This window comes from Alosa pseudoharengus, unplaced genomic scaffold (genome assembly GCF_046254945.1).
Source record: "Alosa pseudoharengus isolate Yale_2024_CS ecotype anadromous, Long Island Sound unplaced genomic scaffold, YU_APseudo_1.1 YU_APseudo_1.1_scf_21, whole genome shotgun sequence".
Lineage (NCBI taxonomy): Eukaryota > Metazoa > Chordata > Actinopteri > Clupeiformes > Clupeidae > Alosa > Alosa pseudoharengus.
Window position 1 is genome coordinate 33,071,378 of NW_027468674.1, and position 22,792 is coordinate 33,094,169.

General features: G+C 41.9%; 3 protein-coding genes across 3 annotated transcripts; 2 read left to right on the plus strand and 1 right to left on the minus strand.

Moving 5' to 3' along the window:
• Window positions 1-3,017: 3,017 nt before the first annotated feature.
• LOC143138185 (putative pre-mRNA-splicing factor ATP-dependent RNA helicase DHX32) lies at window positions 3,018-13,438 on the plus strand. Its single transcript, XM_076298681.1, has 11 exons — window positions 3,018-3,344; window positions 5,254-5,447; window positions 6,793-7,168; window positions 8,155-8,388; window positions 8,632-8,725; window positions 9,301-9,450; window positions 10,213-10,404; window positions 11,305-11,445; window positions 12,310-12,500; window positions 12,682-12,872; window positions 13,249-13,438. Exons 1-11 carry the CDS (start codon window positions 3,069-3,071, stop codon window positions 13,436-13,438), a joined length of 2,229 nt encoding a protein of 742 aa, XP_076154796.1. The 5' UTR covers window positions 3,018-3,068.
• On the minus strand, window positions 13,016-17,373 carry bccip (BRCA2 and CDKN1A interacting protein). The gene is made up of 7 exons (XM_076298679.1): window positions 17,056-17,373; window positions 16,712-16,786; window positions 16,511-16,591; window positions 16,342-16,428; window positions 15,974-16,161; window positions 14,753-14,918; window positions 13,016-14,269 (listed from the first exon to the last, which is right to left on the minus strand). Exons 1-7 carry the CDS (start codon window positions 17,197-17,199, stop codon window positions 14,099-14,101), a joined length of 912 nt encoding a protein of 303 aa, XP_076154794.1. The 5' UTR covers window positions 17,200-17,373; the 3' UTR covers window positions 13,016-14,098.
• Window positions 17,374-17,651: 278 nt separating this feature from the next.
• uros (uroporphyrinogen III synthase) lies at window positions 17,652-22,772 on the plus strand. Its single transcript, XM_076298680.1, has 10 exons — window positions 17,652-17,820; window positions 18,151-18,235; window positions 18,364-18,447; window positions 18,570-18,666; window positions 19,112-19,183; window positions 20,090-20,164; window positions 20,270-20,353; window positions 20,718-20,803; window positions 21,461-21,559; window positions 22,053-22,772. The coding sequence occupies exons 2-10, from the start codon at window positions 18,173-18,175 to the stop codon at window positions 22,170-22,172; spliced, it is 780 nt and encodes a 259-aa protein (XP_076154795.1). The 5' UTR covers window positions 17,652-17,820; window positions 18,151-18,172; the 3' UTR covers window positions 22,173-22,772.
• Window positions 22,773-22,792: the final 20 nt, after the last annotated feature.

Consider the following 22,792-nt stretch of genomic DNA (forward strand, 5'->3'; position numbering starts at 1 on the left):
AAATAACTATTGACCATACCAAAAGAGTTGAAAAGAAACTCCCCCAAGCGGCGTCCCTGTCTGTAACATTAAAGGGACACCAGGCAAGCCTGATACATTGTCTCTACGAAGCTCCCCCTAGTGTCTGTACGTGTCGATACGTGTGTGAGCCCTCGCTCGGTCTGAAGCTCTTTTCCCTTTCTTTGCATCTTCCGTCAAGGGTTTTCGCTGCCTCTTCCCCGGCTCTGCCATTATACACACGTTTGCAACAATCGCTAGCGTTTCGTTAGCCTCTGTGCTGGGGATGCAGGATGTAAACTGATCCTGCTTCTCGTGATGTCTGAGACTTTGTGAGACTGAAGGTCGGCGGGTACGATACACCGAACTTGCAAGCAGGATATTCTTCCTACAGGCAGTAGGGGCGGGCGAGAGAGTCTTCATTCGTAATGAGTTATTTAACCATATACCGACTTACGAAGATGATTAATTAACACGAAAATGTTGCCTGGTGTCCCTTTAAATTGGCTACTGCCGAACAAGTGTGTTCTAATGTTAACGTTAGACTGAATATCTTTTCATCCAAGCTGCTGGTAACTAACAATGTAGAAATCAGCAAACTTTGGATTACCTTGCTCACCATTTTTCATGATCTGCTATGCTATCATCTCTCTGTCGAACTTTCATTGCAAACATGAGAGACTCTGCAGCACAGTTAACGGGCTGTTCACTTGTCATTTTGGACGTGAGCTAAAGTTGGACAACAGTAACAGTAGCAACAGTAACAAGGTGGGACAGGCCTACCACTGAATTAGAAAGTGTGATTGGCTTGCGTGTTTGCAATTAACTTCAGATCAGAATTCATTCTGAAAATATATTATAATATTTCATGATTCGAAACAACTCCTAAGGGCAGGGCTCGTCGTGTAAAGCTAGAAGAAAAGCCCTTCATCAATGAGAAGCAAAAAAGAGCCAGGCTGGGGTTTGCAAAAGACCATAATTGGACCATAGAGGACTGGAGTAAGGTCATCTTCTCTGAGTCCAATTTTCAACTTTGCCGAACACCTGGTCATCTAATGGTTAGAAAGAGACCTGGAGAGGCCTACAAGCTGGTGTCTCGCACCCACTGTGAAATTTGGTGGAAGATCGGTAATGGGTGCTTCAGCAAGGCTGGAATCGGGCAGATTCGTCTTTGCGAATGACTCATGAATCAAGCCATATACAAGGTTATCCTGGAAGAAAACCTGCTTCCTTCTGCTCTGACAATGTTCCCAAATTCTGAGGATTGTTTTTTTTCCAGCAGGACAATGCTCCATGCCACACAGGTCAGTCAATCAAGGTGTGGATGGACAACCAGATCAGGACCCGGTCATGGCCAGCCCAATCTCCAGACCTGAACCCTACTGAAAACCTCTGGATGTGATCAGGAGGAAGACAGTCACCCAACAGCAATATGAAAGACTGGTGGAGCTGTGATTGACAATCAGAGTTATTCCACCAAATATTGATTTCTGAACTCTTCCTACGTTAAAACTTTAGTATTGTGTTGTTTATAAATGAATATGAACTTGTTTTCTTTGCATTATTTGAGGTCTGAAAACACTGCATCTTTTTTGTTATTTTGACCATTTGTCATTTTCTGCAATAAATGCTCTAAATGACAATATTTTTATTTGGAATTTGGGATAAATGTTGTCAGTAGCTGATAGAATAAAACAAAACTGTTAATACTCAAACACATGTCTATAAATAGTAACATCAGAGAAACTGCAATGGTCTCTTGTTTTTTTCCAGAGCTCTAGGCCTATGTTTGGCTATTGGTTTTACATTCTTAGACCTACACTTATCGGGTAACATCACTGAGTGAAAAAGGGACTTGGTTTGAAAATATTAATTGCATTTGCTCTGAAAAACAAGATAGATTTTGTCTAGGCCTACATGCCATTCATGTTCTCTTCATAAATCATTTGGGAGTTAGAAAATCCCTTGAAAGCGAAGAGGTTCAATGATTAGCCTATGCTGCTATTGTTCAGGGGTATCTAATTTGTTATATGATACCAACCCATTCAATCATGACCTCTTACTGGATAGGCGCGCACATGTCTTAGCCTACCACAGATATAAAAAATCCAGTTTAAACTCAATCGGATTCCAGGAGGAAAACAGTGTTGTTAGACTAGGCTACATTGAGTTGATTTTTAAATCCCATGTCTACTACTTTAAAGATCGAATGACTCTTGTTATAATAACTTAAGAGATAATTTTGCATGTCACCAAAACCAATATTAAGCATAGCAAGATGGTCAATTTACCTTGTTTCTCCATAAAGCTCTGCGCTGTTCGTGATAGTGCCATTTTGGTTGCTTTCTCCACTGGCTTTGACCAGTGGTCGACCTGTGTACATCATTGCTCACCAGATGATTGCAGTTGCTATAGGAACATGTGCGGACCCTACACATTGCATGGGCTACAAAGTTTCACTTGTGTGTCTATGTGCCTGTTTCTTGTAGGCTACTGTCTGTCTGTGCATGCGCGTTCTGAATAAATACATTTAGCATGACATAGTAGGCCTACTCTCAACTTATTTTAACAAATGTGTCATGAAAACATTTCCTACAACTGGGCTCAGTATATGAACAGTTCGAGAGCACCGTTTTTTATAATGGGATTAGTGACCACATGATCAGACTGAGGCTCTCGATAAACTCATTCGTGAGAGCGTCGGGCTCAGTTCACGTGTTCCAAGGGATGGAGTGTAACAATCCGACGGGATCAACATTGTTTATGTGGAAGTAAATGGCACTTTGGAGAAATATACTTGGAAACACGAAACTGTTAAAAACTATTGAAGTGTAGACTATTTTTACGTTCTTAAGCGAAGCGTTTTGCCGCTCTCGGGTTGCGCGCTCTCAGTTGGCGTTGTGTTATTATCGGTTGACAAAGTCACGAGTGGTTTTGGAAGACTTAGGTTCTGCTATTTCTTTGTAACTATTTTTTGGACATAACCTGACTGGAAGCTATAGACTTCTCCATGCCCTGGTCGGGTTCCTTTGCTCAGCATAGCGACTCGCGGCTGGCTATAGGCAATCATTATGGCGGAGTCCTGTGTTTCAGAGGATCACACAGACACTGAGCTTTGTGCTCTTTCTCATGTTGTTGATGGTGCTGCTGAGGAAGCTTTTGGTTTTGGGGATGATCTTGAGCTGAATCAGTTTGATGGTCTGCCATATTCTTCCCGTTATTACAAACTTTTGAAAGAGAGAAAGTCCCTGTCTGTTTGGAAAGTACGATGCGAATTCCTGGACCTGTTGATGAATAACCAAATTGTAATAGTTTCAGGCACAACAAAAACTGGAAAAAGTTCGCAGGTGAGTGCATGATTTCTGCATCAGTATTTTCAGGCATGTTTTATGATGAGACAGAATTTGCCTTTAGTGGTACTTTGTGTGCAAAATGTTAACATTTTCCAAAAGGCAGAAGCACAAAAGTAGCCTATAGGCTGCAACTGATGACCGCGGATCTAAAATATTATTGATGAAGTAGACTATTAATTTACAGTGGGATTATTTGCACTTGCTTGAAGCTCTAAGGCAAACCATATTTACCATGATGCGTGAATCTGTATAAATTAACACGACTTCCTACCATAGAAGTTTCTTAAACAAAGTAGTTCAGACTGGCTTGGCCTGTCTATATATAGCCAGAGGGACTCCATATTACATTACAGCAAGCAGAATGACCTCGCAGACCTTTGTGGAGTTGACCTGGTTAACATGAGAGGGAGTCAGTAGCTTTGTGAAAATAGTCAGTAGTCTTTGTGAAGGAACAAGAACACTAATCATATTGACTGCCTGTGTTACCTAATGCCTGTATTTATCCTGACAGTTTAATCCCATCAACCCTGTCTGTTTGTGGTGGCAATCACTTTCAAATCCCTTTACACAGAAATGTAACTTTCCTTGAAGGTTTAGGCTTATGTGTCTGACTATGTCATGACTGCACAGGTTTTATGTGAAGTATTTAATGTGAGGAGGTTTGGAATCTACCTTTTTGTTGTCAATGCCTAAATATTTGTATCTGTAAGTGAATGACGTCCCTGTGAGTGAATATTGAACACTTTTATTGTCATATATCCTCTCACTTTAAGAATAGAATGTAATTTAGTTGATCACACACACACAGCAGCTATGAGGCAGACAGGCTGACAGAAGGGTTCCATCCCCCAGCCTAGTTTTGTCCTAGATAAACTCAGTCTTTAGTGCATTCAATAGGCTTGGTGCAGCAGATGCAGGCGCTAGCCTGTGTGTGTGTCCTGTCTGCCTGTGCTTTCAGAGCAGGCCTAATGCAGCCGGCGCTCATACAAAAGGTCCAGCTGTTGGCCTGAGTTAGAGGGGTCTAAGGGGGGGGGGGGGGGGGGCCCTCCCGCTGCTAAGCCCTCATCCATTGGAGCTGTCACTTTGCTGCCCAAGCAGTTTCCATTAGGGGCATAGACTGTGATGTGCCTCCGTCCGTTAGGCAAGGGGTTGACCTCCCCAAGTGGGCATATCTCTGTGTGGGCTCTGAAATCTGGTCAGTGTTTCTGTTGCCAAAAGTGGTAGATTGGTCAAGTTGAATATTTGTTCAGAAACAAATGCAATTAATGGCAGATAATGGTGCACTATTATGTCACAAAATAGTATATATATTTTAGTCATGTCATAAATCAGAACATATCCTATCGCCAATAATGATGTTGCCACAAGACACTGTTAGTGAATGGTTGTTATGGTCATAGTGAAATAATACCCCAGGGTGTCTCCTAATCGTATCTATCTTATCTCATCTCATCTAATCCCTGCAGGGTGATCATGTACTCTGTGGTGTGGTTGTCTTTACTATGTAATATGCTGATTGAAACTGAAATGCCATGTAGGCTATACGGAAACTGAGAATGGCCTGTATCTTAGGGCTGCTCGATCATGGCAAAAATCATGATTACAGTACATTTGGTCAATATTGAGATCATGATTATTTAACACAATTATGCCATCATAATGGAGACACCATCCATTTACCCATTAGCAAAAGTTGGATTTATTACTATGACAAAACAAAAACACTGTTGCAAAGCAGAATATGGCAAAACAATTGTTGTTTTATAATAAAGGCTGTTTTCATAATCATTGGGAGTCATAATTATAATTGAAATATGCTTCTGATTAATTGCACAGCCCTACTGCATCTTCAGCAGCACGGTCCTAATGCAGCCGTTTTGTGTTGTCTGTGGCCCACCTGCAGATCCCCCAGTGGTGTGCCGAGTTCTGTCTGTCTGCGCAGTTCCAGAATGGCATGGTGGTGTGCACGCAGATCCACCGGCAGCAGGCTGTGGAGCTGGCCCTGCGCGTGGCCGACGAGATGGACGTGAACATTGGCCACGAGGTGGGCTACAGCATCCCTCTGGAGACCTGCTGCTCCAGTGACACTGTGCTCAGGTGAGGGGAAATGCTTGCTGTTAGAGTGGACATACTGTATGCTTCTGAAACAAGAAAATTCACACACACACACACACACACCTTTTTCCTGTGATTATTTCAGAACATGCTAGAACAGCTAGACCCAATTTTATTTGATCCAGATTTTGCCAGTATCTTCATATATTTTATTTTATTTATACACTAAGATAGATAGATAGATAGATACATACATACATACATACTTTATTAATCCCGAGGCAGTAGCCCCGGGTTATATAACCATAACACAACAAACACACATACACACATATCTCACATACATACAAATCACTCAAAGAAATGTAAACATTTAAAGAGCATGTGAAAACATTACAAAGGTCTGGTAGACTGACCATAATAAGATGTTATGGTAGAGTGTGTGCAATGGTGGTAGTGCAAAGTGAACAGTGCAGGGATTGAACAGTGCAATAACTTTGCTTATTATTAAATATTAACTATGACTATGAAAAGACAAGAATGTAAACATAATATAATTGCTTAACAAACAAAGAAAAAGAATATACTTTAAGAACAATATATAACAGGGAATAAGTTATAAGATGTAGATGTTATGACCACAGTCCAGATTGTGTAGGAGTAATATGAATGTATGGTTTGGACATGGACCTGACCTGCTGATTATCAGTGTACAGTGACCAGTTATGTGATGTGTGTGCCCCATAGAGGGTCCATTACGTCTGACTTTGAGGGGCCTTAAGCACCCTGTGGAGACCAGGGCTGATTAGAGAACTCCTCTCATGTCCAGGCTTTAGTGGGGAGAAGAACAAAGGAAGGGCGCTCATCTGGAAAAGTTAACTCTGAAGTCTTTCTGCTTCAGGGAAGACATGTACTGAGTGAGGGGGCACTGATCACGCGTAGTACCTCCAGGAGAGGAAGATTAACACACGGATGGCAAGAACCTTCATGCATTTCAATTGCGTGTCCTAAATAGTTTTGAACGGTTTGAACTAAGATGTAAGCAGTTAGTTATGGTTGAAATAAATGTTGGTTATGTTTGCCTTGACTATTCACCATGTCAATTATCAAGTGTTTCCCACCCATTACAGATGCATCATTAATAAGGAGATGCTGTTGCTGTTAATGTAGCACTCTGTACAAAGACATTTCTATGTTTTTTGTGCTTTGTGTATGGGACCATGTGTGTGTGCGTGATTTTACCTCTAGCAAATGTGTATAATGTGTCTAATCTGTCATAATCCCCAAGTATTTTCCATGATTGAACATAACTGTGATGTGAACTGCGCAGGCATGCATAATGGAATGAGGTTTTAGCATTGTGATGGTTTCCTTGCTCTTTCCCCAGGTACTGCACAGACGCCGTGCTGCTGCGGGACATGATGTCCGATCCCTTGCTGGAGCACTATGGCGCCATCATTCTAGACCAGGCTCACGAGCGCACCGTCAGCACTGACCTCCTGCTGGGCCTGCTCAAGGAGGTTCTGGTCCAGAGGCCGGAGCTGCGAGTGGTGGTGCTGTCTGCTCCCCCAGCCGCAGAGCGCCTGCTGGGCCACTACGGAGCCGGCGTGCCCCTGCTGACGCTGGAGACCCTGAACAGTGCTGAGGTGGTGCACAGCAGTGGGAGCCATAAGGATTACTTCTACCCAGCGCTCCGACTGGTACTGGAGATCCACCGCACCAGGGAAGAGGGAGACATCGCTGTGTTTCTGGCCTCCGCTCAGGTGTGTGTGTGTGTGTGTGTGTGTGTGTGTGTGTGTGTGTGTGTGTGTGTGTGTGTGTGTGTGTGTGTGTGTGTGTGTGTGTGTGTGTGTGTGTGTGTGTGTGTGTGTGTGTGTGTGTGTGTGTGTGTGTGTGTGTGTGTGTGTGTGTGTGTGTGTGTGTGTGTGTGTGTACACACACATCAGTTTTCCTCTGCTCTGTACCAGAACATACTCACCACATACATACAAGCTAAAGGGAACTATAGCCATAGAGTTTGCAATAGCATTCTTTACATATGGTTGCAGTGGAATGAGACGTATGTAGGCATTGGCATAGACATTTTTCCTGGGAAGTGAGCATTAGCTCTGACTGGCACTGTATGTTAGCATGTTAGTGTTGTGTGCATGGCTCTATTTATGACAATATCAACAGAGGGACAATAACAACATTGTGCTCGTGGCACAATGCACTTCAGTCACAGGACACCAGACCAGCTCAGCCCTTTAATTGTTGCTGTGTTTGTCAGTTATGGGAACAAATCCCGTAATAGTGGTACATTCTGTATCATTGTGTTATTTATTTCACTTCTCTTATGTGCTTCTGTGCCCTCATACAGCGGCCTGGTCCATGTTCATCAGTAAGCAGTAGCCCCCAGTAGCCCCTACTTGAGATATCCTATGTAAGCCTGGGGTTTTTCTCCTGATAGAATTGAAAGCTGAACTGATCCTGGGTAATGGGGAGTTAATTGAGAGAAACTTCACTGAGGTTTTCTCCAGTGTTTGCTGATCTCAGAAGCTGAGAGTGAGCTTACTGTATGCTGTGCGAACTGCGAAGACTTTCGCTTGTCACCAGATTATGCAGAATCCAAAGACTTTAAGTGCAGTGGTACATCCCATAAAGCCCTTTTTGTACGCCCATTAAAGTATAGTCATCGGATTGTTCTTACCACCCTCAATTTGACGTGGTGCCTGCGAGGCTCATCTGTGGTGGTCTTGACCCATTACAGGAGGTGGAGTGTGCCTACGGGATCCTGTGTAAGGAGGGGGCCAGGCTGAGTGGCGGACTGGGGCAGCTGATCCCAGTGGCCCTTCACCCGGGCAGACTGGGGCTGGACCCGTGCATGGCTGAGGAGCAGCCGAACAGCCGAAGAGTCTTCCTCTCCCACAGTCAGGCCGAGGACATGTTCTGGGCTGTGGACTCGCTCAACTTTGTGATCGACACTGGAATGGAGAGGAAATATGTGAGTGAGGATGTTTTCTTGTGAGCGTGATAAAAGCTTGCCGTGTATTTTTTTTAAAACCAAATTAGAGCGTCTCTTGAGGCACAAACCCACTTGCTGTACCGTCAGCGCTGTTTTCTCCCCTCAGCATTGCCTTCCAGGCCAGCGTAAACAACAGCCGAGTGTTTCTCTCATGGTCTGCATGCCCGTAGCTGGGCTCGACTGGCTCGGTGAGCTGACATGACTGTGATTGCTCCTCCACAGGTATACAACCCTCGTGTCCGGGCATACGCAGAGGTGATAAGACCCATCAGCAGATGTCAGGCTGATATCCGCAAGCAGCTGACCAGGCCTGCAGGTAGAACACACTTCAAAGGATTTACCCTTGTAAACTGCCAAGGGCTGCTCTGTTCAATTTGACCATATAACAAGACATTCTCCTTAAAAGAACTGTAACTCAAAACAGGCTTGCTTTCATAACTACTAGCCAGATTGGTTGGCTGTGCATTTGAGAAAATTCCTTCAGAGTAAGGGAGGTATAAGAAACACAGAACTGAACATAATTATGTATAATAAAGGGGAGGCCCTTGCATTGTTTTTTTTGCCTCAGGTCAAGTATTGGAATTTGCTTTTGCATTGTTTTGCAAGTTCCTATAATAGATTTCCGTTCCAAAACATTTAATCACACATTTTTTAGTGTTATTCAGCTTGCCTTCAGTTTCCATTATTCAGTACAGAAACATAAAAGTTATTGTCAGAAAGCTGGGTGGAGAATGCACTAGAGGAGGATCAACATGTTTTTCCTTTTGATATTGTTGGATATGGATTTGATTTGTTTGTTTGGCCAAACTTATGTCTCCAATTTACCTTGGCTTATTCTATATTATATTCACAAGTATAATTGAATGATCAGTGTCATGAATGTTCCTCCAGGGAAGTGCTTCTGCCTGTACCCTGAGGAGACCAAGCTGCCTGCAGAGAGCGCTCCCCAGCTGCTGGAGTCCAGCATTGTGCCCACCGTTCTGTTCCTCAAGAGGATGGAGGTCGCCGGCCTAGGCCACTGTGACTTCATCAACAGACCAGGTGAGTCCTCACTGTGCGAAAGACCAGTGTGAGAGATGGGATAGGTGTGTGTGTGTGTGTGTGTGTGTGTGCGAGCCTGTGCATGTGTGCTTCGTGTGCATACATTTGGCTTGTTTCAAGGCCACAGATGGCCCTTGCTGTGGCCCTGTGTTGGGACTGAGTGGCTCCAGTGATCCATGCCTGAGCAGAGCTGACAGCAGCAGGCCACGGGGCTTTGTTGCGAGGCAGAGAGGCGAATGTGTGGGAAGGTTTGGATCTTATTGCCAGCACTGTTGAGAGGCAACATAAAGACTACAGGCTTGTTAGCGATTACACTGTGGCTCTGTGTTAGGCCTCACAGCACAAAGGACAGGAAGCTCCCCCACCCTTTGGCCATCAGGTTGGGCCAGGAATGTTTGTGCTGTGCCCGCATCCAAATGCACCCAGTGGAGCCCACTGTGGTAATGATACTGAAGCGATTAAAAATGTAACTGGAAGTCTAACTGATGTACAGGGATGTACGACCTTTGTCTGTGTTGGCTCAATAGCTATTGAAAATCATCAGTTTTCTGTTTTGTTCATCAGCAGAGCCTAGTTCAATGGGTTGATTTGGAGAGGGCATCGATTCCAGACACGTATCCCTGTTTTCTATTACTTCTAAACTATTGTTTTTTTCCCTCCCTTTTTGCTGGTTACATGTTAGAGGTGGACTGAATGACTATTTTAAAGTTCTTTGTCCCCACAATGCCCTCTGTGCATGGTCCCTCTTCTTATTTCTTTCAGATCCTGAAGGTCTAATGCAGGCTCTAGAGGAGTTGGATTACCTGGCTGCATTGGACAATGATGGGAATTTATCAGAGATTGGAATCATCATGTCAGAGTTTCCTTTGGACCCCCAGATGGCTAAGTCACTGCTGGCCTCCTGTGAGTTTGACTGCGTAAGCGAAGTGGTGACGATCGCAGCCATGTTAGCAGGTATAGTCTTATGAACCATTCAAAATCTACAGTTCTCATTCAGTTATTCTGAATTTATTCCTAATCTTTTGTAAGCTATGTTATCACTTAACTCATTGAGTGCCTTTTCCTTCCCATGCGTTGAGTGCCAAAAACATAATATTACGTTTTTAGCTTTTTTTTTTTTAATTACGAAACTAGACACTCTAACACACCTTATATGTGCTTTTGGGAACTCTGTGATGAATGGAAATGAAATATATGACGATCGAAAACTCATGAAAACGCACAATCTGGACATTTTATCTGGACATTTTATCATAACTCGGTTGCCACTTTGGGTCGAATCAGTGATGCATGCACGTCAGCTCAAAACCAGGCCATTTTCGTGGGTCTATCACTAGGTGGCAGTCTCGCCAGGTCACTTCCTGGAAACTTTACAGGCAACACTTCATATTTCATGAAAGACGTTATATCTCCATTTCTAGAAAAAAAACAGTGATTTTGATGAAAACTAGCCACTGTTTAGCTTGGGATTTCTCAGGAACAGAGGCGTGTATAAAATTGCACCCACTGAGAGCTTAAAGTCTCACCTTTCAAACGAGCCATTGTATGTGTTCATAGCTATAACACAGAATATGCTGTGGCTGTACAAAAATCATCAACAATGGTCTAGATTGCTGGCACTCTAGGACAAAGCTTCCGAAAACAGCTTGGCATTCAATGAGTTAAAATATGTTCTGTTATTGTCTAGTTTTGTACGGTTTGCCCCTTTTGAGATTCTAAATAAGGTGTGATTTTAGATTTCTGAATTGTGTAACATTATTGAGGACAAGTTTACACAGTAGCCTAGTTTGAACACCGCTCCAGACACTGGTATGATGCTTCCATGATGATAATTGTTGTTTCTGATTCCTGTAGCACCAAGCTGCTTCTTGGAACCACCTGTCGGCATGGCAACTGAGGCAATGCAGTGCCACCTGAAATTCCAGCATCCAGAAGGCGACCATTTCACGCTCATCAACATCTACAACACCTTCAAGCAGAGCCAGAGAGAACCCTGTTAGTTTGATTACATGACCATTTCACGCTAAACAATAGCATTAAGACAGAAATTGCAGAAAAATATTTATCAAAGGAGAGGTCAGAACATTGGGACAATTCCAGAGTGTTCATTGTGATGGGGAACCATTACTGATGAACACTCATTAAAATAATTTACCATGACTGGATCTACTCCCATTGGAGTGGATCCAGGAGGCCTTGGAGGTTTCCACCCAGGTTTCCTCATCATGATTCCCTTTAGATAACATGTCCAGTTGCTGCATCTTTTCCAAACATGTTGCTGACAACCACTGCAGCTGGATTTCAAATGTAACTTTAACATTTATCTCACTCCCCAAAGCTTGCTGATAGATCCAGTAAAATTCCGTCCAAGGTCTTGTCAACAGAGGGTTTCTAGACTATATTCCCAGTGAAAGTTCAGATGGCAAGATAGTTTGGCAGCATCGATCTAGTACGTTTCAGCAGAGGTTGTTCCCTATGGCCGAAATGTGTGGTGTAAATCACATTTCACTATGATTGTTCGGTTTCAATTATTTAGAACTGCTATCTAATGACGTCCATGTCTAATCCAATCCAGATTCCAAACCCCTCCTGGACTGTTTTCAGGGGTTAGTTTTAGCCAGTTGGTGCCAGTTGTTTTGGTGCCATGAAGTCTGTTTCCCACAGGCATGCATGTGTGGCCAATCAGAGTAAAGTGTTCTGTCAGTGTATGGTTTTGAGGACCTAGTGATAAGATGGTGGCCATTTTCAAGTAAGGAACCCCATGCTCAGCAGTAGGGCAGCACATTTCAGTTCAGTTGTGAAGACTAAATTTAGATGAAAGTGAATGCAGCTCCTACTCTAATCAGACCTCTCTTTCAGACTTCAGCCCTGAGAAGTGGTGCCAGGACTACTTCCTGTGTTACGAAGCATTGAACACCGCTGGTGCCATCCGATCTGAACTGATGGACATCCTCAGAAGGCTCGAGTTGCCTATCTCTGAGCCAGCTTTTGGAACAAAAACCAATACCCTCAATGTCAAGAGAGCCCTGCTGGCTGGATTCTTTATGCAGGTATGCATGCATACACCCTAATAGATTAAATGTAAATATAAAGATTATCATGGTCTAGTTTTTCTATAGTCAACAGATATCCTTTGTTTTTAGAGATACAGCTGTATTCACAACTGTTTAACACAATTTACATGCATGATCCATCAGTATATTAATACTTGCTGAACTCCTATTCCTTCAGATTGCCAGAGATGTAGATGGCTCAGGGACTTACTTCATGCTCTCCAACAAGCACATAGCTCAAGTCCATCCATTGTCCAGCTATGGAGCCAAAGCACACAAACTGGGTCTGCCCGAGTGGGTGCTCTTCCATGAGTACACGCTGTCTGAGAATAACTGCATCCGCACCGTGTCTCAAATCTCCCCTGAATCGTAAGTCAACACGTTCCGATCCCCTTCAACTCTCAACGCTCTACTCAGTTATGACATAAGGGAAAGCAGGTGTGTGTCCTGTATTGAGTGGAACACTGAATAATATTCATTGGGAAAAAACAGTAGCGCACAACAAAACTGTAAACAATTCAGTATTTTTTATTTTGGATATGTAATCTGCTGGCTGGTATTACAGTGGGAATTTGGAGATTAGTTCCCAGAACTGAAGGGATTTGTGGTTTTCCAAAATAAGGGATTTTTTTAGGTGTAAAAAACAAACCCAGATTAAATTAAATCTGAAAGATGGTAAATGTAAATCATTCTGAAAATATGGTTTCAGTGAAATGGGTTGAGTGATTTTGTCGTCCTTCCATAGATTCATTCAGATGGCACCCCAGTATTTCTTCTACAATCTGCCGTCAAGTGAGAGCAGAGACATACTGCAGTGCATCATGGATCATGAAGGCCCTGGCAGCTGCAAGGACAACAACCAGACCTCACAGGCCATCACCACACAAACAGACTGTCCAGAGCCACAGTCTTATGACAGATGTGTGATCCAGTAGAACAATTCATACTGCACTCAGAATCTGAAGACCAGTTGCCAAAATGAACTATGAAGCATGTCTGCACATTTGTCCTTCTGTGGAAATGTTAAATGTCTCGTCATGTAGGACATGTTGCAGATGAAAGAACATGTATTCAGGGAAGGAATATATTGCATTTTAATATGCAATTTCTGAATGGTTTTTGGAACATACATGTACATAAATGTTGGACTTCTAGTGTACAGAAAGTTTTCTTGGAGAGGTTGAATTATTTTCAGCTATTCTGTGATTAGTATTTACACAAATGACAGATGAATAAATTATTGCACTTATGGACTACAGAAGTTGATTTGTTTAATGCATGGAGCCGCAGAAAAATGTTTCACTGGGTTTGAGGAATCTGACTTTCACCTCAAGTCTGAGAAATAATTTCAAAAATAATTATATTTCAGGAAAGTGACAATATGAATTTACACAAATGACTACTAAGACTACCACTTGGCCTTAATTTGTTGACCAGGTTAGAAAAAACATAAATCAAGCTCCAATGCAGTTGGACTTAATGAGGTGAAGAGAAACCATTCAATGGACTAAGAAACTGTCGGCCACATTTTTTTTTTTTTTTTTTTTTAAAGGTCCAGAGGTTTGTATGAAGGTATACAACATATGAAAAGTAGATCAAACAGTGAGGTACTCCTTGAGTTTGTCCATTATAACTCCCATTTTGTCCATGGGAACCAACATGACCGTGCGATACGGCTTCATCGGCACGTCATCAAACGACCACCTTCCACTCAGGCATGAGTCTGTCTCCTCCTGGACTGAGTACTGGAACTTCACAGACGCTTGCTGAAGAAAAGAATTTCAAAAAGTGCTTGGTAAATTTAACAAACTAAACAATTACTTTTTGCATTACTAAACAGGACAAACTGCAGAATCCAATATTCTAATTCACCACCTTATACTTCTTTAAGCTAAAATTAACTGAGTACATGGTTTCAACATTAGAGACATTTAAAGATAAAGTCAGAATTAGGCCAGTTAAAGATACTGATCAGGTTCAGCACTGTCACAGAGATCCATTAACTAGTGTTATCTAAATAAAAGCTCATACGCTTGAGTTATCCCTCTCCACTTGCTATCCTCATATTATGCATGCATTTCATTTGTATAAAAATACATACATTTCCTTACTATTATTATTATTTTTGTTTGTTTAGTTTGTATAATTGTCATAATATTATGACTTAATTTGGCCACAATAACAGTGTACTGAACATCACATTTGTGTCAGCTCTAGCTGTGTCTAACTGCTCATACTTGTAGACTTACCTCATGGAAAAACTCCTCCTCTGCATTCACAAACATCATATCCTCCTTTGGGGCTCCTCTGTTAGGGATGGTCTTCTTCACCTCCTTGCAGGTCTTGCTGATCATCAGACAGTAATGGCATTTCCCACTGGGTTTGTTGGTCCTCTGTGCTTCTAAAATCTCATCTCTGCATCAGAAAGACAACATAATAAGATTACTTGTCAGAAAATATTGTGGCTGTTAAACTTGTTAAATACATTTCAAAATGTCCTGTCCATGTATTCTGGTCTATGATGAGGTCTGTTTTGTCCATATTTTATAGTTTTGAACTATAACTGATACAGAGTTTGTTGTCTACCACAGAGAACACAGACTGAAGGCTAACCAAAATGTTTATGACAGATGATGATGAATACCAAAAAATAGAGGAAGTGGATAAAGGAGCAGCCATTTTAGCTGGCCTATATTGACCATGAAAACTGACTGGGTCCACAACAACTATTTTATGGAGGTACAGACATAAGTATACTTGGATGTTTATCTTTTAAAACTGTAGGCCCAAACATCTGACTCTAAAATATTAATCAAAATGACTGCGGTTACAAGGTTCACATTTTTGAGTGAGCTAGCCATCTTGCTAGGCTACATAGTCTGATGACTTGGCAGGAGATTAGTTTGAAACAGAATCTGGATTTGGTATCCAGCTGTCCATCTGTGGGAGGAATAATCATATCTGGGCCACAGGGTTGGATGAAGACTTTACCGGATCAGGTGATACTATTATAGCTGCCTGTTGAACATATTACATTCTCCCTGCTGAAAAGAACAATGTAAACAATAACCTTGGTCCAGCATTAGCCCCTTAGGATCCCTTTCAAAAAGCCCATCAGTACAATAAACGGGAATCAGCTTATGATGTAGACCTAGAATGACCAAGTTAACAATAAAGGTCGCCCACCGGCAGCAGCATCTAAAAATCTAGTCAAATGCAGACAGAATGAATTTTATAAATAATTCGTAACTAGGATATTGAGGTCAGACTTATAGAGTAACTGACATTTTCTTACCATATTTTTTCAGGCACAATTATATTTTAATTTGTAACCATTTTTATGTCAATTTCAAATACAATGGATTGCATTATTGCAATGAATTTCAAATAGGAATCATCTACTCTCACATGTTGAGCCTCTCACAGACAAGTGTAAGAGCCTGAAAATGGAAGGTGTGCGGGATACTCACTGGAGCTGCTTATGGAGGGGCAGGGCGATCTGGGGGGGCACATTGATGAAGCGCTCGCTCAGCAGCAGCCCCACCGGTTTGGTCGTGTCGTTCAAGGCCTTCTCAAGCTGCTCAGTGACGGTGGGGGGACAGGCCTTCTCACAATGGGCCAGAACCAGCTCCTTAATCTGCTCCACACACTCCACACCCTGCACGGCCCAGGACAAAATAAGGAAATTGCATTCTGGTTACTTGCCAGCATTCAGTCTTGATATACAACACATTGAACAAGCATCATCAGCAATAGTATAATCTAATTAAAATCTGAACAAGTCCCACTTAGTGACACTTTGCTCACAATTAAGCATAACAAACACAATATCCCTTACCTTTCTCTCCGTTAGATTCAGCATACTTATGAAGCCAAAAACTTCGTCTGGATCATCATCATCACTGTCTTCAGGAACGTCTGCTTGCTGAGGCATATGATTACAAGTCAATCATTGCCATACAATGCAGGTTCTTTGACAATATTATATGTAGGCATATCAATCTTACCCGAATGACGCTTCCAATGTGATTCTGCTGGATAATGATGTCAGTGAGCTCAGACATATTAACGTGGGCCTTCAAAAACAACTGTGGGTGGACATGAGAGTCATTAGCCTATTAGCTATGTGTTCATTTACGTATTTTTTTCCATTCAAGCAGCTTTAAGGTAAACGGGAGGTAAATCGAGTGACACCTTTGACAGCTTACCTGTTGTAGCAACTTCTTTATCCCATTGAAGTCATTGTCTGATATTGTGTGAGCCTCAAAATCTACTACCACCTCCTGAAATGGACATCAGTTTACAGTTTCAGTAATATTAATTTAATGGAAACAGGTTACCAGCACGCATAAACAAATGTAAAATAGTATCTACACAATGACAGGTTCCTGATGACAATGAGTCTTAACAACGCTTGGTGTTAACATTAAAAGTTAGGATATGTTCGGATTACATTAATTAGCCTAGGTGTCACGTTACCACTATTCCATGATGCTCGTTAGCTTGCTAACGAATGTTAGCTTCAAGTGTTATCGTGAAGACGTTAGCCTACCTCGTTGATTTCTTCCTCGGACTCATCACTATCTTCTTCTGAGTCTCCATCGTCGTCGTCAATTCTCTCATCTGAGCTGTCGCCTTCATCTTCATCAGGATTTTTCCCCACACCAATTGCTCGCCTTTTCGCTGATGAAGCCATGCTGCAGCCTGTAGTAGAGCACACCAACAACTCCACGCCGTGAAACTAGAGAAAGGTCAAAGGTTAAATGTATCCGTATGTCAGCGGTAGTGTGAATCTGTTGCGCATTGTCCACCATTTTGGCTCGAGCTGTACACTAATGAAACCAATGGAAGTACAACTATATTGAGCCTTCATGTCGACGTTTTCCCATAGACAGCGTTTTCCTCAGAGGTCCGCTGTGAAAATGGCTGAGAATTGGAATATACCATTCGCATACAGAGGTGAGAGGAGCGTGCTTTTATATATTCTCAGAATAATGTTCCAGAAATAACTTTCAATGTAGAATTCAATACCAACACAATAAACTGTGCTATATTGAGATAAATAAAGACTTATCAGTTAGGTTTTCAATCAAGTCTGAAATCATGTGTAATATTTGCAAACGTCACCTTACTTAAAGTCAATTGTACTCAGCCGCTTCCTCTAGCGAGAAAAGAGGAAATCGAAGGGACAAGAAAAATACTACTGTAATATCCATAGACCGTAAAGGGTAATATCCGAATGCAGAAGACCCTTTGCGGTACCGGTACATAAGGAGCCAGATGAATAGCTCAAAAGGACATAAAGTGATGCGCATAGGTAAAGAAATTGCATGCTGCAAGCAAACTTCCATTCCTCTTGTGACAATAACAATTGTAAACAGTCCAACCAAGCGTTATGGTAGAAGTCCTATACGAATTTTAGTTCTGTTGTCATCTGCCGTTAGGCATTAAGCGCAAGTGACTGCCTTCTGTCTGTTATCAGGAGTCCACTGTATTGGGCGTAAACCCCTTATTCATGGTTTGCAAGTTTCTGACAGTCAGTTGTGTGTCATTAGAGATTAAATTGCAGTAACTGCCCTGGTCAGTTCTTAATGTAAAAGTATTGTTGACAACCTTCACACATAGACAGCACTCTGCCTCTCCATAGCACACTGAACGCACCAGAAGACATGAACATTCTGCTTCTGAAAGAACCAAGAGAAGAGGGGAATGGACCAGATCCATACATCAAGGTACATGCGGATGGAGTTGTGCCCATAGTCTCAGGTTAAAGATCAAGCTTAGGTTGTAGTTACAAGGATTAAACTTAATACATTACCCTCATCAGAATAAGCCTAGTCCTTTCTGTGATTATTTTTAGGAGCTGTCAGCTTTTGGACATAAAGCCACCCTGATCCCTGTGCTCTCTTTCAAATTTGTGTCTTTAGACACATTATCTGAAAAGGTTTGTATGAATTGTTGTGCTGTCCTTCAAGTTGATCTTGCTACCATGATTGTACTGTATGAAAAATGGATTTGACTATGTGACTGTGTGAGGTAAGCTCTTCTCACTGCTTCAATTGGCAGGTTTTTCAGCCAGAGAAGTATGGGGGACTTATTTTTACAAGCCCACGAGCAGTGGAAGCAGTGAAGATGTGTTTAGATGCCAATAACAAGAAGATTGGTAAGATAGAAGGAGATATATTCCTCTGAAGTTCATTTATTTGCACCTTACATAGGCCTACAAAAGTGATTATTATAATTACTTACAAACCTTAATCACCTATTCTTTCACACAAACATACGGGCATTTATGGGCGTTTTGGGGCAGTAACCAGGTATGCCATGCATTTGGAGGTGCAAACAAATGGTCAAATCAACCAAAACCTTGATTTTGTTTGCACCTCCAAGAATGATATTTCTGCACATAAACTTTAGTAAAAACAAGCCTCCAAGTAAATTAGAAATGCCAAAGGTATCCACTAGATGTCAGCCTTAACCTTATTAGGCTTGTCAAATTCAGTATTCAGTGCAGATATTCCTATCTATTCTTTACTGTTGTTTTTTTTTTTCTTTATTCATTAACCGTTTGTATTTTGAGTGAAACTAAGTGCTTCCTTTTGCATTAGAATGGGAGAATTTGAGGAACAAATGGAATGCAAAAGCAATCTACGTTGTTGGGAAGGCTACTGCCTCATTAGGTAAGATCCCCTCTGAGTAATTCACTGTTTATTCCTATTGGCCTAACATAGCTTGTCAAGTTGATTTAAAACAAAATAGCCTATGTGTCTCATTCACACATATTCTCAGATTCCTTTCATGAATCTGTATGTATTTCATTTTAAATGATATGACATGACGTGCGCAAATTGTTCAGTGGGGTAGACAAAAAGGTAATAATCTCCTGTTATGTAAACCCAGCTGTGGCGGTGTGACAGGAGAGCCTGTGCTGTAGTGGCGTGCTAGCACAGTTCAGTGCAATTCACACTTCCCTGCTGCTTCCTTCTTCAGTACATTAGCTAATGAGCCGCTAATTGAAGAGGCCTGATGCTGCACAGGCACCTGCACACTTGTGGAATCTATTGGTGCAATTACCTCATGTTCTAGTGAAACCAAGGGCTGGAGTTAAACAGGTCACAGCGTGCTGTCGAAGTGCGAGAGCCTTGCCAATCACCCATCGTGTTTGTTTCCTTTCATTCACTATTGTTTGGGCACCAGGCGCAATGTCCATGTTAGGCCCCAGCACCTAATCACTACCTGTGCCATTTACGACATTGTGATTGCTTGTTTTCTTGAACTAGGTCAGTCATTTTCACTGCAGAAAAGCTTTAGACTTTACTGAATTTTTGATGGAACAATGATAACTACAAACATGTTTACACATCAAGACGGATATGTTTTATTTTACTTTCACTGTTTGACATCAAAAGTAACAACTGTAAAGCTGGTTAGAGAGGACTGTGGGCAATGGCAAAATATGAATCTTGAGACATCATTCTTCTAGAAATGTTCAATATTTTGCCTCAAGTGTTTTGTGATGTACACTGCCTGCATGGTGTGTAAATAATGAATGATGTATTCCTTCCTTCTTTTGTTATGGTTTTCAGTGGAGGAGTTGGGTTTATCCCCTGTGGGAGAGGACACAGGGACTGCAGATGTTTTGTCACGCCTCATTCTTGAAAGTATGAAAGCAAATTGTCATCTCTGCTATAGCTATCCATAAATGCATTTTTCTCAAACTATGTTCATGTGCTGTATTAACTCTTTATGTAATGTGTGTGTGACAGGGGAAGACCCTAGTATAATGCCACTCTTTTTTCCATGTGGCTCCATCAAAAGGGAGGTCTTGCCAACAGTACTGAGAGAAAACCGTAAGGGCAACTCTTTCAAGTTGATGAAAAGGCCAATTATGCTTTAGGCAATGTCTGCTTAAAAAAATAAATATAATATAATATTTTTCTAACAGTCCCTAGTGATATGCCTGTCCTTACTGGCTGGTCACAAATATATTTGTGCAGCATAATATACACTGTATATACCACTTTAGTTCAGGGATTTGTGGACTCATGCAGACTAATTTAATACCCTCTGCCCTGACAACACAGCAATATTCTGAAACTCACAGTGACTAACTCCCCAAGGGCAACTGTAATTGCCAGCTATATATGTCGAATATAGCTCTGCAAATGTGAGTGTTTTTACTCGCCTTGTTTTTCTTGTTTCCTTCCTCTGAAGGGATCCCTTTGGAGACCTGTTCTGTCTATCAGACAGCACAACATCCAGACTTGGAGAAAAACCTGACCAATTATTTCACCCAGCAGGTAAACAGTAAGATATGTTATATATAACACACCGAGAGTCTCCACTACACAGCCATGAACACTATAGGCTAGGTCATTATTAATGATATAATGGATTGTTTAATTATTGAGAGGAGACGAGTAAATAATGTTGGTAAATAATGGAGACCTCCCACTGTGACGGTCTCTTGCTTTTAACCTCTGTATTGCTCTCAGCTGCAGAAGGTATTGATTCTGCCATACATTATATAGTATACCTACTATATTAATACCCAGAAATTCAACACCAGTGACTCTATGACACCGTTTTCAAATATAATCCTACACATTCCATGCATAAATGAATGCAGATGAGTCCTAGTCTAGTAGACTGCAAATACTTTTATTGAACCCTTACTGATTTGAAAGCTTATGGCAGCATTTCAGGATGTCTGTTCATTTTCTGATTTGTTCTCCTCCCAGTACTCTAATTCAGAGCTCATCTGCAATTTATGTCAGGATCAGAATTAAACCAGTTGTGCCGTTATGTTTCATTAACACAATGTTAAACCAGTTGTGCCGTTATGTTTCATAAACACAATGTTAAGCCAGTTGTGCCTATATGTTTCATTAACACAATGTTAAACCAGTTGTGTCTTTATGTTTCATAAACACAATGTTGCACAAATGCGCTTACAGGGTGTTCCTGCCAGCGTCGCTTTCTTCAGTCCGTCGGGGGTGAAGTTCTGCCTGGAGACAGTGCGGAGGCTGGCCGGGCCTCAGCTGAGCCAGATTAAGGTACTGACCACACTCCCCGCGGAGATAAATGCCCACCAGCGGCACTCGGCTCTCCAGTGTGCACAGGCTCTCAGGGAGGCAGGCATCAGTGTAATTGCTGGATGTACATGCACTCTCACAGCAGCTGCAAGCCTCCGCCAGCGCTGGCGCAGACACGGACCTGCTGGCATACTGATCAACACTTAGCAGCACTCCTCCAAATCAATCCTTAATGTTGTTTAGCTTTTTTTCTCATCAAAACTCAAGGAATCTCCATAATTGTAATTGTGAAAGATGGAGTGGGGAATCATTACATCACATTACACCCCAACCTCTTTCATTCCATCTAACTTGTGATCGTTTCAGCTGCCTTTGTGCATTTTGCCTAAACAATCTCCCTTGCTTTATGCCTGTTTAGCAGTCAAACGCTGTACATGAAATTGTTGTCTTCCCTGTTGTCATTGTTATTACCTGGTGTATACATGATATACATTAACTTTTCTTCTTGTTCCAGTTTGCAGCCATCGGCCCCACCACAGCAGATGCTTTGTCAGCAGAGGGGCTGCCTGTGAGTGGCTCTGCAGAGAAGCCCACTGCTCAGCACCTAGCAGCAGCCATAGCTCAGGCCCTGTAGAGACTCAGCCATCACTTTCAATCACTCAGCACTCGCTGGAGCCAACACAAATGCCCACACTCTTATATGCATATATACATAAATCTGTTACATAATTTAGATAAACTAAGACGATGATGACATTTCACCGAATATAATCATTTTTACCATAGATGCAGAGCTGCCAACCCTCACGCATTGGAGTGGGGTGTGGAGCCAATCAAATGAATGAATCTCAGTCAATGCGTGAGTTGGCAGCTCTGTAGATGTACACACCGATGACCACCTTGCTCTAGCTGTTATAGCAGCTGTTTTCAGTAGCAATGTGGCTCCTTCACCTTATATCGTGTACTGTTTGCTGTAGCCGTATATTCAGTATCAGTTTTTACTGTCACATCTGGTCCCACTGACAACTGATTGATGTGTTTGTTATTTATTTGTTCAATGTGAAATCTGATGCACTAGTGGTGTTGCACTACTGATGGGTTTATGGTGTTTTATGCCTTATTAAGTCTGTCATTTTTCCAATGATGATGAGGAAGATGTTGAGACTGACATGAAATTGCTTTGATTAATTTTCAGAAATGCTATAAAAAATAAAGCCCTCCTTTCATCCTTCAACATTTGTGTCTTATTTTGTA